The sequence below is a fragment of the Pholis gunnellus genome, assembly GCF_910591455.1.
Source record: "Pholis gunnellus genome assembly, chromosome: 5".
Classification (NCBI taxonomy): Eukaryota; Metazoa; Chordata; class Actinopteri; order Perciformes; family Pholidae; genus Pholis; species Pholis gunnellus.
In genome coordinates, this window is record NC_136531.1 from 23,410,356 (window position 1) to 23,425,793 (window position 15,438).

Consider the following 15,438-nt stretch of genomic DNA (forward strand, 5'->3'; position numbering starts at 1 on the left):
ACACTGATGGCATACGAGGTGCCACCATGTTCCTCAGGAGCGATAAACATCCAATTTGTTTCAGGATCTTTTTCCTGAATGAATAAAGTATTTTAGCTTTTGGTTGAAGAGAGGTGGGAGATGCATTTGGAGTCCTTTGCTCCTATTTAGTGTATAAAGAGTAATATATATATACATATATATATATATGTATATATATATTGTTCTGGGCTTTTTCTCAACCATCTTCGCTCCAAGGCAAGGCTAAATGTTTTTGGCATATTGAAACATCATGATAGTGCTTTTTTTTCTTTCTATAAGCCTGTTCTCCTGTGGGACTCATTTTGCGTCATGTCCAGGAATGGCTCCTCGAATTAGATCATTTGATCATCTTTTAGTCATTAATAACTGCCCACCCTTTTTTAAACACAGAAACACTGGAGCACATCAGCTCCCGGATCAACTCCCTGTTGTGTGTACTTGACAATTTATTTTAGAAAAAAAGACGCTTACATGTTTACAACACCATCATGCAGAAATAAAAGAACACCAACACCAAAGCTGAGGGGATTCCATTTCAAATACATTTTGCTGTGTATAATAAAGACATTTTCATTTTTGCACAAACCCTAGTGTGCCTTGGATTGTTTTTTTGAAGAGTACTTGCAATTTATACTTCTTTTGAAACCATATTCCACCCAAGCAATGAGCCCTTCACATAATGAAATAAGCACAGTACACCTGAATCCAAAGAGCAGCTGATTACCACAAAGACACAGCAGCGCTTCTACTCCATTGGCCTCACAATTTTCCAATATAGTTACAAATGTAACACAATGCAAGCAAGCTATTTGGTGTTATTCAGTTCAATTCAATTCAATTTATTTTGTATATCACAAATCACAAATTTGCCTCAGAGGGCATTACAATCTGTACACATACGACATCCATATGTCCCGAGACCCTCACACACAGGAAAAACTGATATTAGTTATAAACAATGCATCAAAACATCCATGTAACTCCTGGCAAAGACCAAAACCAACATTTTTTGAAATGCAAAAGGCCAGAAAGAAACACAGTTAAGGTAAAATGTCTGCAAAAATTATACGAAGCAAACTTAAATCCATCTTTTTTTTTAAATATCTGTACAAATAACATTCATAATACTACAATAGTATCAAACAAATTGTACATTTTATAATCCAGAATCTATATATTTTATGAAAACAGCGTTCACACACTTAAAAAAACCAAAATGTCCAGCCTTAGGCTTGTGCATTAAACAAAAAGTGTTTTCATTAGCTCTATTCTCCTCAGTGTAGTGCCAGCCTCATTAATTCTCTCCTCCTGCATGCACTCATTAAACCGTCTCACAATTTTTCTTTCTCTTTTCTTTTCTCCTACAATCTTCTCTCTGTGAACTCAAGCTGCCCCCGCTCTTTTCCTCTTTTTCACCAGTCATCATTTTCAGCTCTCTTCGGGTTATTCTTTTCTCGGATTAGTCCTTATCTGCCCCCCCCCCCTTCCTTCTCCTTTCCCTATATATTATCTTCTCACCTTTCCTTGGCTCAGCAGCCCTTCCTGCATAAATCTATGTTATTTAATTCTTAATTCATCTCCACAACCTGATCTTTTTTTTTCCAAATTCACCTTTCATTCCATTTTCTCGGTTATATTGTCTTATTCCTCCGTGCCTCCTTCATGTCTTCCCTCCTTTCCTGCTTCCTTTTTAATACTTCATAGCCTCTTCTTTTTCCCCCAGCAGCTTCTTCTTCTTTTCCTCCTTCCCCTTGCTTCGTTCACCAGTGTTTCACACGGATCTGCTCCTCATCCTCGCTGCCGGGTCTTTTTGACTTTACTCCTAAACCTTGAACACACCTCCTCTTAGTCCTCGCGCCCCTCTTTTTCCAAACTCCTCCCATGGAGCCACAGGTAACACTATTAAATATATTGCTATACGTTTGTATCCTGGCTTCCATGCATGTCCCGACAATAGCCAGTGATAATGGGAATGCTTCGTGGTAAATACTTTCTTACAAATAAAGATTTAGACGCATTGAAAGTGTTTCCATTTAATTCCAATGGAAAAAACCCGCACCCTTAATTATTGTGCTATCCACCACATTACAAAAAGCCACTCCCTGGGTTTGTCTCCCATATTATTGTACAATTACAAACCCTTTCAATTGACGTTTGAAGTTTATGATAAGTATAAGTACAATAAAACCATGTGTTATTCATGAGATTCAACACTTGTATGTTTCCTGTCCTCCCTGACTTCCTGCCCCTGCGCTCATCTTTCCATCTCAGAGGCAGAGTCTGTCAAGGGAACACCCGCAGAAACCATCATCAACAACAACAACAACAACAACAATAAAGCACTTAGTTGTCCGAAAAAAAAACCGTGACAAATCCAATGGAGCCACACTCTTTCCTGCTAACAAATCAAATCAAACAGCTTTGGTCCGGTTCACCCCGGGACTGTTTTTTTTTTCTTCATGGAAAAACGTCCTCCCATGCTGTTTTGACGGAAGGAAAAAAAAAGTGTAATATTATGTCCTGTTTATCAGTACATCAGGCAAATTGTCTCGTGGAGCCATGCTCGCTAAATAAGTGTATATAGCATCCTATATGCGCTTGTAAAATCCTTCCATTTAAGTGCTTCACCCCATCGTACCTGTGCTCAGAGATTGAATTACTACAGGGTAATGGAAACCATGCAGAGTGCTGTGGGACATCCTTTTCCCACACAACAACCGTTTAATCACAGACGACCATCGGGCACCCTGCCACACACACACACACACACACACTCACACACTCATACACACACATATACATACATCACCATCTACTGCATATGTGAGTGAGTGGAGACAGACCACGGAAAGAAAAGTCAGTGGGTTGTGAGGAAACCACTTACAACCATAGGGCAGACTACTTGTATATCTGCGCTTCAGGGTGAGACACACAACTTCGACGCTGAAGTAAATACAAATATCCAAGAGTGGAATCCATATTTTACAGGAAACCTGAGTCAACGTGGGGGATCGGCGTTGTTATAATGGATCTTAATTGAAGCAATAAAAGGGCACCATGATGAAGAGATTGGCCTTTAATCGCTCCCTTTCTGCTCGATCCCTCCTGGGCACGTTGGTATTAAAGGCATACTTTAATGAAAGATTAACATAGATCATCAGAAGTTGACAGTCTCGGAGTGGAGTGTGTATGTGTGTGTGTGTGTGTGGAGTAAGAGCTCATTTCATATCCACGACCACATACTTCTCACGCGGTCTGAGCAGAGGAAACATCCTCACCACCTTCCTCGCCCACCACTGCCAGCTTTCAGTATTTGCGACTTCTCTTTTTTTTTTTTCCTCCCTCGGATTTTCTCATCTCTTGTCACTCTTTTATTGCCTTACTGCTTCTGTTTTTTGATTTTGATTTTTTTTTTTTTTTCCCCCCCCCCCCCTCCCTGCCACTGCATCATCTGATCTCGATTCTTCTTCGTCCGCTCTCCAGTGATGTCGTCTCTTCTGAGGGAGGAGATGCAGAGAGTTTTATTCCGACCTGAAAAACAGAGACTGGTGGAGTTTATTGAGATCGACGAGGAGACCGACGGCAGAAGTTTTCTCTGTGTCTCAGGTAAACAGCTTTTTTTTTTTTGGATTGGGTCATTTGAGAGCAGTTTTAAGGGGTTAAAGATGATCATTGGGATTTTCTTTTACAGGCATATAATATTACCTTGGCTGTAGAGAATCTGTAGGGAAATGTGCTCAACCTTTCATTTGTACAGTAGTATTAAAGGCTATGAGGCCTGGAAAGAGGTTTTACTTTTACTGCAGATGAAACGTCTGGTGATGCAGTGGGCCTATTTATATGCAAAAATTATATATATATATATGTATATATTTTTTTCTCCCCTTTCCGCAGTTTTAAAAAACAAAGTGGTGCAGTTATGTATCGTGCGATGTCAGATATCTCAGCCGTCCCTCAAGTCTGGATCCAAGAAGTCCCACACCAAACGCTCCAGCATCCAGGAGTGCTACAGGAGGACGGAGGTCTGGCCTCTGCAAGACCTGACTCTTGTTGATGGACGGGACCCTGATGTGGTAATTAACCCAATGTTTTATTGCTATTCTCTTTGCTTATTATTGCATTAGTTCCTATAGTTTTCTATAGAAAGAATGATTGTCACGTATAATATATCAAACTGTGTGTTCTCATAAATAATCACACTTTTACTCTTTATACTTATGAAAGCATTGAAAAAATGTAATTTATCTGAAATTATAATTTCACATTGTAATTCATGTAATTACTGTATTAGTGCTACGTGCTGCTACCCAAAAAAGAAATATGTCTTTGGGATCCTTAATAAAAAACAAAATATGTAAAACAGATAGGAAAAAAGAGAAATAATTCTTTATACCTATATTGTTGTGCACAACCACCTCAATAATGTTTTGATAATAATGTAGACATAACTCAAGATGTAGCTTTATGTGCAGCTTTCAACCACATTTCATCTTTCAAACATCAGACTTTTCCTGATGCGGATAAATTATTGAGATGCTTGTTTTTATCAAGAAGGTTATTCCTTGTTTATCTGTGCCATTTGTTGTCATATATCCGGCATCACCTCGAAGGTTTATTGTCAGATTTGAATCAATTTGAACTGAGTGACCATTTTGTTCTTTCACAGAACTTAACAACAATGTGTCGGCTCTGATTTAATCATTTAAATTTTTCAATTTTTTTTAACATTTTTACAAGTATTCTCTTTCTGTGTCTCGTGGCTCCAGGACGACCCCTGTTTCCTGCTGCACTTTGACACGGTGCGTACGGTGACGGCCATCAGCTGCTCGGCCAAATACTCGTTCGTGCGGGCCCTGGTCGTCCTCAGCGACCAACACTGCCAGAGGTCACTGAACCTGCGGAACTTTGACTGGGCCTACATCAAGCCCACCTCCTTCTACTCCAACCGAGGAGACTGTGTTGTCCTCACACAGATCTGCTTCTACGCATTCAATTTGGTGTGTCTCTCCATGTGTCCCGTGCCCATGGACGTATAATGGAACGACACGACGATTGTGTGTGTTTGTGTGTCAATTTAAAGATGTGTGCGTATGTTAGAAAGCGGCACAAGGTAACTTGTGTTGCGTATATGAGCTGTGGAGTGTAATCTTGTGGCTTCTGTTAACACTATAGGGCTTATTCACCATGAAATGTCTTTTTGCATTAATACTCTGCTGAATGTATCTTCGTGGCAAATGCAAGTTTCCAGCAGCTTGGTATTTGTTAACTGTGTAATCTAGTTTTGTGATCTTTTGTGAACTTATTCATCCTTGACAGTATTCCATTCTGTGCGCTATTGTAAACATGTGAATTTCAAATGGAGAACAAATAAAAAGAACTACACATTTATTTTCTTTCTCTGCCTTTAGCATTCTAGGTGGAATCATTCATTTGGTGTCAGTAATTCACTTTGTACAATATATTTGATTATTCCTATAGGGTTTTGTCTGTGGTGTCCTGGGCTTGGTAGCTCATGACTTCAGTTTAGACAACTGAATTACCATATATGGCTGATTCCAATATACTGTATATTAGAATCGATATATTGATAATCCCTACCATCAGGCCACAAATGAGTAAATACAGGATTCAACATTACCCCACCAGATTGATTTTTATTTGTATTTCTTGCTTTGTTGAGAAGGTTTTACACTTGAAACTTAAAATAACAGAAAATGATACTAAATGATCAGTTTATAGTGAAAACCCCAAATAATTAAAACATATGAAGACTTCATATATATATATATATATTTGGTCAAAGTAATTTACATTAATAGTAGGACTTTCTGCCGTTCTTAATGGTGAGTATGACTTTATGCTTCACGTTATTCATTTTTCAACATGGTAGAATCATCTATAAAAACAATAACATACAGTAGGCCAAAAGCAATTATAATTTCAATACTTAGATTAGCTATGGCTAAAATACACCTACCGTCGCTGATGTTCTGTAACCTTCCTAAATCTAATTGTTGTCCACAATCTATGGTTGTCCATGTTTGACACGGGTCGAGCTATTATTTCTTCCGTCTGCAGTTCATCTTTTCTACCTACAGGTGGCCCTCAAACATTGCTGCAATCTACGGGGAATATTTAGTAACCCTCAAAATTGCCTGACGACAATAAACATAAATATATATGAAACGGTGTCCGTTACATATTATCTTTAAATGTAATGTCAATCGTATTCTAATATTGATACATTCATTTAATATGCACCCAAATCGTGTTAAGATTTTTTTTTACGTCTTCGTCCTGTTCCGGCACAGAGCGGACGGACCAGCGGCTCCTTGCCTGCCGCCAAAATTCAAGTTAGAAGAGAGCCGAGCGAGTTTTCCTGTAGTCGGCTGTAAACACTGGGCGATAACCTAGTGCTTCGACTTTTTAATTGCCGATTCGGTTTTCAAACACCGCAAACTTTGCCTCCGGGAGTCCGCGGGGAGGACAGCCTAAAGATGCACATCAAGTCTATTATTATTGAAGGATTCAAGTCCTACGCACAGAGGACGGAGATCAACGGCTTTGACCCGCTGTTCAACGCCATCACGGGACTGAACGGCAGCGGCAAGTCCAATATTTTGGACTCGATATGTTTCCTTTTGGGCATTTCCAACCTCAGCCATGTAAGTGTGTTGTTGGCTATAAGGTCATTAAGCTCTATGGCTAAAAGTCGCCTAGTTGTTGACCTTTAATGAATCATGTAGCACAGTTGGGTATTGTAGTGTTGTTCTATCGGTAACTACCAAAACAGAGTCAGTAAGCTAACTGTTAGCTAGAAGCATCTCAGGAACACCGGTCTCTCTTGAAACCTGCAACGTTTTTCTTTTTGTTTCATTTTCACCTGAAAGGTGCGAGCCTCCAACCTCCAGGACTTGGTTTACAAAAATGGACAGGGTGGCATCACCAAGGCCACTGTGTCTATTACCTTTGACAACTCCAACAAAAGCCAGAGTCCTCTGGGGTTTGAAACCCACGATGAGATCACCGTCACCAGACAGGTTGGCCAAGAAATAGATCAACAGCCCTGTCACTGGTGTACAACTGGCCATTGTGTGCAATGCTGGTACTAACACTGTGTTATACAACTGTGTCCAAGGTGGTAATCGGAGGCAGGAACAAGTACCTCATCAATGGAGTGAATGCCAACAACACCAGGGTGCAGGACTTGTTCTGCTCTATTGGCCTCAACGTCAACAACCCGCATTTTCTCATCATGCAGGTCAGTCTTGTGTCTGCAGCAGTGTACGTGGTAGTGTTTGTAACCCTCGGCAGTATTTTACATCATGTGATGTTTCCGATACTTTAGGGGAGGATCACCAAAGTTCTAAACATGAAGCCACCAGAGGTAAAGCATGCACGTGCTGTCCACCGTCAGTACTATTTCATACAGTCGTCCCGTCTTTTTCGAGTCTCCCAATGGCCCCCTCTTTGCTTTCAGATCCTTGCCATGATCGAGGAGGCAGCGGGAACCAGGATGTACGAGTGTAAAAAGATTAGCGCTCAGAAAACCATTGAGAAGAAGGAGGCCAAGCTGAAGGAGATTCAGACGGTAAGTTACACATCCCAACTTGTTTTCACTCATTTATCTCCTTTTCATTCCACGAATACAACTGCAACTAATGTTGAAATGTTTCTCTTTGTTTCCTCCAAGATTTTGGATGAGGAAATCACTCCAACCATGCATAAACTCCAAGAGGTAGGTTCAATGCAGAGTCCAAACATACAGAATCCCTGCTGTGACTGACACGTAATGGCAAGAATGAGGCAGTATCCGATTAACATATAATTTATTTTAAAGTAATGTTTCACCCTTTTTTTCTGAACCGTACTCCCTCTGCAGGAACGATCATCATACTTGGAGTACCAGAAGCTGATGCGTGAGATCCAGCACCTGTCCCGGCTGTACGTGGCCTGGCTGTTTGTGTGTGCCGAGGAAACCAAGCTGAAGTCGGCGGATAATCTGAAGGTGATGCAGGATAACATCACCAAGATGCAAGCAAGCATGGCCGAGAATGAGAGCAAAGTCCAGGAGCTGTCGGCCCAGATTCAGGAGCTGCAGAAGAAAAAAGACCAGGTACGCTGGAACACTTAATTCTCCCGCATCATGATTTAATCTTTGCCACTGGATGACCATCTAGGTGTGTCCAAAATTGTCTGTAGCCTATCAATATTTAATGTTGTCTATGGTTTTTATGAAACCCCATCAAAGGGAAGGAGTCTTGAGTTATATTGCTTTGCCTTTGATGTTTATCTGCTCACCTGTAGGAGGTGAGTGGAGTATTAAAATCCCTGGAGGAGACTCTAGCCGACGTGCAACGTGTGGACGCCAAAGCTCAGAGTGCGCTCGACCTGAAAAAACAGAACGTCACAGATGAAACCAAGAAGAGGAACGAGCTTGTCAAGAGTATGGAGGAGGTAACGGGGACAGTACATTCAGCTAATTTGTGCCCATGTGACTTGTTTAATCTCTTGTCAAAAACCAGAACTTCAACGGTTGTTTCCCTTCGTCCTTAGGACAAGAAAATGCTTGTGGTGAAAGAAAAGGAAGTTTGTAAGTTGTCGGAGCAGCTTCGGGCTCTCCAGGAGGAGGGACAGAAGGACAGCGCGGCCCTTGAGGCAGCTGAGCAGCATTTCAGGGCCGTGTCAGCGGGCCTCTCCTCCAACGAGGACGGAGAGGAGGCCACGCTGGCTGGCCAGATGATGACCTGCAAGAACGACACGAGCAAGGCCGATACCGAGGCCAAGCAGGTGAGCAAAGCACTTGAACGTATCCAACGGGGACCAAGTGTTTCAGGTTTGCCAGTTCATCAGCACGCTTTGCAGTACAAAGCATGAACACGCATCACAGGCCTGCCGTTTCTAAACTCGCTCCTTATTGAGAAAATACTCGATTTTCTTTCCTTTCGTTTTCAAAGATTGTTCATCCATCTTGTCTCCGTCCTCCTTTCCGTCCAGGCCCAGATGACCCTGAAGCATGCCCAGGCTGAGCTGAAGACCAAACAGGCCGAGGTGAAAAAGATGGACAGCGGCTACAAGAAGGACCAGGACAGCCTGGAGGCCGTCAGAAGCAGCAGGGAGAAGTTGCAGGCGGAGCTGACTAAACTCAACTATGAAGGTACCGTGTGAGAGCAGAGCGTTGCACGAGGTCAGCCTCTGGTGCATATGGCAGCCGCCAATTCCTCGTGTTACACATGTTGTATTAACATGTAGGGTCTGTGTATGCATTTCAGATGGGAAGGAGGAGAATCTGCTGGACAAAAGAAGGCAGCTGTCCAGAGAGGTCGCCAAACTTAAAGAGACCTATGAGCGTCTTGTGTCTCGCTTCCCCAACTTGCGCTTCGACTACAAGTAAGGGTTTGCTCATATCTTTATCTGTACGGTGTGTTGTGAACCGAGACGTGCTGTTAGTTTGCCCTCTGATAATGAGCTGTACACACATCCACAGCGTTCATCACACACTCATTCTGAAACTGAAACCATTTTAGGGCAAAATAATATTTTCCAAAGGATTAATTATATTCAAAGGTCCAGCACATCCACACAGGTGTGGGGAAAAAAATAGATGTGATCATTTCCAAAATCCACAACGCATTTATATCCAACCAAATATTCTACTTCAATTCATATTTGTTGGCGTTTAGCCATTCAAAAACAATTTTCCCTGCGGTCAAAAAACCCCAGTTTGCTCTCCACGCGCTGCACACAAAGGGAGGCGCGGGTCTTTGTCAACGGGGCGGTCTGGCAGCAATTTAACAGCACCATCAATTTCATTTTATACAACCACAACAACACAGAATCACATTTTGTACCATTTCTAACTTTGGTGACATCCTAAAACATGACGAAAGCTCCATTTGAAAAGCTCAATAGAAGCTTCGAAACGTAAAATGAAATTAGGTGTCTCATCGTATTGCTTGGCCCGGAGAAGATTTATAGCATCGTGTTTAATGTGTGTTTTCTTTTTTTTTTTTTACCGTCTTAAAGGGACCCAGAGCGAGGATGGGACCGCAGCAAAGTGAAGGGGCTGCTCGCGAACCTGATCACAGTCCGGGACGTCTCCTTCGCAACAGGACTGGAGGTCGTTGCAGGAGGCCGCCTCTATAACATTGTAGTTGACACAGAGGTAGGTGTGTTAGTGGACAGCGGGCAATCATGTCACGGTGTTTATGTTATTTCATTTGCGTACCATTGGGACAGTGAAACCGGAGTCGACCGTGTGCTTTCTGTCTTTGCCAGGTGACTGGTAAGAAGCTGTTGGAGAAGGGAGAGCTGCAGCGGCGGTACACCATCATTCCCCTGAACAAGATCTCTGCCAAGACACTCAGCGACAGAGTGGTGAACACCGCCAAGAGCCTGGTGAGACATCTAAATACAGCCCGGGTTCGGAAATTGAGTCGTCGCTCTGTCTGATCCTAAAAGCCCTGACTCGTCTCCGTCTGTCCTCCCCCCTCTCGCCAGGTCGGCGAGGACAACGTCCACGCAGCTCTGTCCCTGGTGGGCTACGAGTCTGACCTGCGCAAGGCCATGGAGTACGTCTTTGGCTCCACACTGGTGTGCGACACCCTGGACAACGCCAAAAAAGTGGCTTTCAATAAGCAGGTGATGACCAAGACCGTCACTCTTGGAGGGGACATCTTCGACCCACAGGGGACTCTGAGCGGAGGTGAGACTCGCGCTAGATTATGTGTGTGTATGTGCGGTTGCTTTGAAAACATGCCACGGCTTGTTTTCTTGTACATTCAACTGTTTTATTGTTGCTTAGAGTCGTCTAAAGCTTCTGCGCATACCTGGAATACCAGTTTGGACTTACTAGACACATGTAATATTACATTTTTTCATACACAAATGCCCTCTTCTCTCCCAGGCGCTCGCTCCCAGTCAGCATCGGTCCTGTCCAGCCTGCAGGAGCTGAAGGAGGTTCGCGACAACTTGAATGACCAAGAGGCCCAGCTTCATGATATTGAGCGACAGCTGGCCAGCCTGAAGGCAACCGCGGAGAAGTATGCAGACACAAACTCGCAGAAATACCCACACCAATTAAAATAGAGCTCAGACAGACGAATCGGATGTATGAGTCAGCACTAGTTTATGACGGATGCGTCTTTATCGGTCCATCTGAAAACGTACCATGTTGGAGGTCATTTAGAAACAGTTTCATAGTTTGTCCACCAGAGGGAACTCTCCTCTTCAGTATGTATCAAACATCTTTAATGAGAAGAAAACCTAATATAAGGGGTCCATATACAGGTTATTTTGATTGTTATAAAAGATATTCGTCCGACATATTGTTATGGATTTTTAGAGATATCTATGTCAGTATTTGCCTTAAAAAGAAATCCTGTATCATTCAGGCTTTTGTTCCTGAGTTTTCCCAAATGTTCGAAGAAATATAGATTCTCAAAATAGATCACCAGCTCGGTGCCCTGCACCCTGCTTTCACATCCTCCCGGTGTGTTCTGGTTTTCGTTATCTGATAATCTTTCCACCCTTGAGCTCCGTTGTCTTCTTCATTCGCTGCCCTTCCTCCCTGCAGGTACCGTCAGCTGAAGCAACAGTATGAGCTGAAGGTGGAGGAGGAACTGATTCTGCTGGCCAAGGTGCAGCAGAGCGCCTTCCACCAGCAGCAAGAGGAGCTGGAGAGGCTGCGCAAGGCCATTGGTCAGAATGCTGGAATGTGCACAAACACACAGTTTAACATACAAATGGGCACTTGTGGAATCTGTAACGGTACACGGGTCCTGATTTAATCTTTTTTTGTTTGTGCTAACGTAACTGTGTGTGCTGTGCTCGCTGAACCAGAGGAGAGTGAGGAGACGCTGCGTGCCACCAAGGAGGTGCAGAAACGGGCGGAGGAAAAGTACAAGGTGCTGGAGAACAAGATGAAGAATGCCGGGGCCGAGAGGGAGAAGGAGCTGAAAGCCGCCCAGCAGAAGCTCAACACAGCCAAGGCCAAAGCTGGCGCCTTCAATAAGAAGCTGAAGCAGAAGCAGCAGGCACGCCGACCACACACACACACACACACACACACACACACACACACACACACACACACACACACACACACACAGTCGCTAGTCGTCCTCTCCATGCGATGCTTTGGCAGCCTCCATCTGCTTGTGCCTCTGGTGAACTCATCAAACGTGTTTTACGTTCTCGCTCGCAGGAGTCTGACGCCGTGGCCCTGGAGCTGGAGGAGCTGCGGAGGGAGCAGGCTGGTTATGAGCAGCAGATTCAGGCTGTGGATGAAGCCATGGGGGCCATCAAGGAGCAGATAGACAGCATGGCTTGCACCGTGTCACAGAACAAGGTATTTGCATTGTTTTTAGGTGCGTGTGTGTGTGTGTGTGTACGCTCACAAGTTTGTGCTTTTTGAAACGTTGTCTCCCTGAAAGCTCACATCTCTAGGTATACATGTTTACTCTACTGTTGGTATTTTCTCTCACCGTACCTCCTCCTCTGTCTCGCTGTGCAGGAGGCAGTGCGCAAAGCCCAGGAGGAGCTGGCCAACCAGAAGGAAGTGATCATGGCTCAGGACAAAGAGCTCAAGGTGATTGCACATTTTTCCCTACTTTTTATTATTTTTTTAAAAAAAGGACAGTTTGTAGGATTTGCCGGTGAACTGAACAGCCCTCTGCTCTGCGGTAACGTGAGCCGCTGAGTGCAAAAACCACGGTAACGACCGCTCGCCACTGCTCGGAGGCCATCCTTACCATAATAACCGTACTATAGGAGCAACAGAAGTCAGACGTGTCAGACAACTGCTGTGGCCTTCAGGTGACATGAAAACGCTCAAAGGCCGGTGTTTGGTTTGTCCATGCTCGGCTACTGAAGAAACATGGTGGACTCTGCTCCCTTTGTAGAGGTGAAGGGCTCATTCTAAGCTAACGACAACACAACGATTCTTAGTTTCATGTGATAATAAACAGATGAAGACATAGTTGTGAATATTATATTCTATTTCTGTTAATAGATCCTCCCGAAATGCTCCACACTGTTCCTTTTTTAATGCTGTGGTTTTTAACCCCTAATTTAGAAGCTTCTAGTACTCTTTGACTTTCCTCTTTTGTCTATTTCACTTTCTTAATTGTCTAGCGCTGACTTATTTTACAGCTTGAAAGTTTAGGATATGACTAGTTGTTTGATATTTGTTTTATTAAACTGAATGTTCCAGGGTAAGAACACAGAGGCCAATAAGATAAGGGAGCAGAACAACGAAGTCCAGCTGAAGATCAAGGAGCTGGAACACAACATTAGTAAGCACCGCAAAGACAGCCAGGATGCTGCTGACAAGGTACACACACACAGTCCTCTACTTAAGTAGTGTAACTCCGTGATCTCAAAGTTCTCTGAAAGTTTCATCTGTCTTCATGATCAGTGTCCTCTAAACGTCTCCATCTCTCCCCCTCGTCATAACGTTGGTCCTCCCAGGTGTCTCGGATGCTGGAGGAACATGACTGGATCCGGTCGGAGCGCCATTTCTTCGGCCAGCCCAACACCTCGTACGACTTTAAGACCAACAACCCCCGCGAGGCCGGTCAGCGGCTGAAGAAGCTGGAGGAGACCACCAGCAAGCTGGAGAGGAACGTCAACAAGAGGGCCATGAACATGCTGAACGAGGCCGAGGAGAGGGTGAGGACAGAGTAGCGAGAGTGTGTCGGCAAATGCATAAAAAACAAAAACAAACTACAACTGCAGCTTTGAAAGACTCAACGTTTATCCCACACAACTGTCTTCCCTCCTGCAGTACAACGACCTGATGAAGAAGAAGAGGATCGTGGAGAACGACAAAGCCAAAATCTTGCAGACCATCACGGAGCTGGACCAGAAGAAGAATGAGGCTCTGAACGTGGCGTGGCAGAAGGTCTGCGCGCTCTCATTATTATTTCCATTTGTGGCTCACTTTCATCTCACATTGTGCTCTGTACACAGCACTGCCAGTTTATTAGGTACTCTGTCCCATGGATTCGGACCTCACTGTAATTCCTGTTACGTTTCCTTCCCTTCTATTATTTCCCTTCCTCCGCAGGTAAACAAGGACTTTGGCTCTATTTTCTCCACTCTGCTGCCAGGGGCCACAGCTAAGCTGGCTCCCCAACAGGGCTATGGTGTCCTGGAAGGTCTCGAGTTCAAGGTGGCCTTGGGCAGCACCTGGAAGGAGAACCTCACCGAGCTCAGCGGTGGGCAAAGGTCAGCACTTCAAAAAAAAAGCACTTCTATGGCCATCGAGTGCCAATTGTTTTGCCTATTTTTTATTTTAGCAGCATGGGTGTAACGGTGTCCCCCGTATTGAGCGTCCTCTTTGCGTCTGTGTGTTCAGATCACTGGTTGCCTTGTCCCTCATCCTGGCCATGCTGCTGTTCAAACCAGCTCCCATCTACATCCTGGACGAGGTGGACGCGGCCCTGGATCTCTCGCACACGCAGAACATCGGACAGATGCTGCGCACGCATTTCAGACACTCCCAGGTATGCACGCGTTCTGATGCCCTCACTAAGCCTCACACAGATTCTCAGTCCCGGGTGCATCAAAGAGCAATACATGCACACGACTGACCTTCCTAAATTCTATCTGCCTGCAGTTCGTGGTGGTGTCCCTGAAGGACGGCATGTTCACCAACGCCAACGTCCTGTACAAGACCAAGTTCGTCGACGGCATGTCCACGGTGTCGCGGACGGCGCTCAGCCAGAGTGACACCAACCTCCCGCAGAAAGGCCAGGACAAGGCTCGTCAGAAGGACAAGAGGAACAAACTGCTCATCAGCTAGTCGCTGCACAGCCATATTCTAATTGTGCTCTGGCAATCAATTGTGTATACATTTCCTCTTGGCTCTTTTCCTAATCTCAGAGTTGTTTGTTCAGCAAGTGTGGACTTTCTTCACATCTTTGTGTATTTCAAACCTTTTCAACTGTAAATGTCTTTTTGTCTAAAGTGTCCTTGTTTATTCTCTTTTCCAGTCTGTGTTCATGCTTTTCTGCCACACATTGTCAGTTTTATATGCAGCTAACGTGTCCATGTGTTTTAGTAAATAAAGCAGGTTAAATATACATACTTGACTCATTTGTGTTTTTTCTTCTTCAGATTGGATGAAACTAAAAGCCAAAACCTGCCGTGTCAGACAATTTACCTTTTATTCACGTTACAAAAATCTTCAGGCCACTGACCTAACGCAATCTATTTGGTTGCTGAGTTACAATTTTACAGTTACATACATTTCATAGACTTTATTAGCAAACAAATAACACGTACTGCCAAGATGATAGTCACTATTTAACAGGATTGTTTGAACTACATCAGATTACTGCATACAGTAATAAACCAACCGTAAAAATAACTTTGAGTTTGAGCGTCCATATCCATCTCTAGGAATGTTCGCTT

The 15,438-nt window shown here is 43.9% G+C and overlaps 2 protein-coding genes across 2 annotated transcripts; both read left to right on the top strand.

Annotated features, from left to right (window-relative positions):
* Window positions 1–3,506: 3,506 nt before the first annotated feature.
* Window positions 3,507–5,057, top strand: exoc1l (exocyst complex component 1 like; the record flags this gene model as incomplete). Its single annotated transcript, XM_079158746.1, has 3 exons — window positions 3,507–3,627; window positions 3,916–4,094; window positions 4,788–5,057. The coding sequence occupies 3 exons, from the start codon at window positions 3,507–3,509 to the stop codon at window positions 5,055–5,057; spliced, it is 570 nt and encodes a 189-aa protein (XP_079014872.1).
* A 1,343-nt stretch (window positions 5,058–6,400) lies between these two features.
* smc2 (structural maintenance of chromosomes 2) lies at window positions 6,401–15,101 on the top strand. Its single transcript, XM_079160205.1, has 25 exons — window positions 6,401–6,686; window positions 6,912–7,061; window positions 7,160–7,282; window positions 7,370–7,408; window positions 7,502–7,612; window positions 7,715–7,759; window positions 7,904–8,137; window positions 8,329–8,478; window positions 8,578–8,811; window positions 9,019–9,178; window positions 9,294–9,411; window positions 10,048–10,186; window positions 10,300–10,419; window positions 10,522–10,726; window positions 10,928–11,063; window positions 11,597–11,721; window positions 11,863–12,056; window positions 12,227–12,370; window positions 12,536–12,610; window positions 13,235–13,354; window positions 13,492–13,692; window positions 13,808–13,924; window positions 14,090–14,250; window positions 14,381–14,528; window positions 14,642–15,101. The coding sequence occupies exons 1-25, from the start codon at window positions 6,519–6,521 to the stop codon at window positions 14,825–14,827; spliced, it is 3,603 nt and encodes a 1,200-aa protein (XP_079016331.1). The 5' UTR covers window positions 6,401–6,518; the 3' UTR covers window positions 14,828–15,101.
* Window positions 15,102–15,438: the final 337 nt, after the last annotated feature.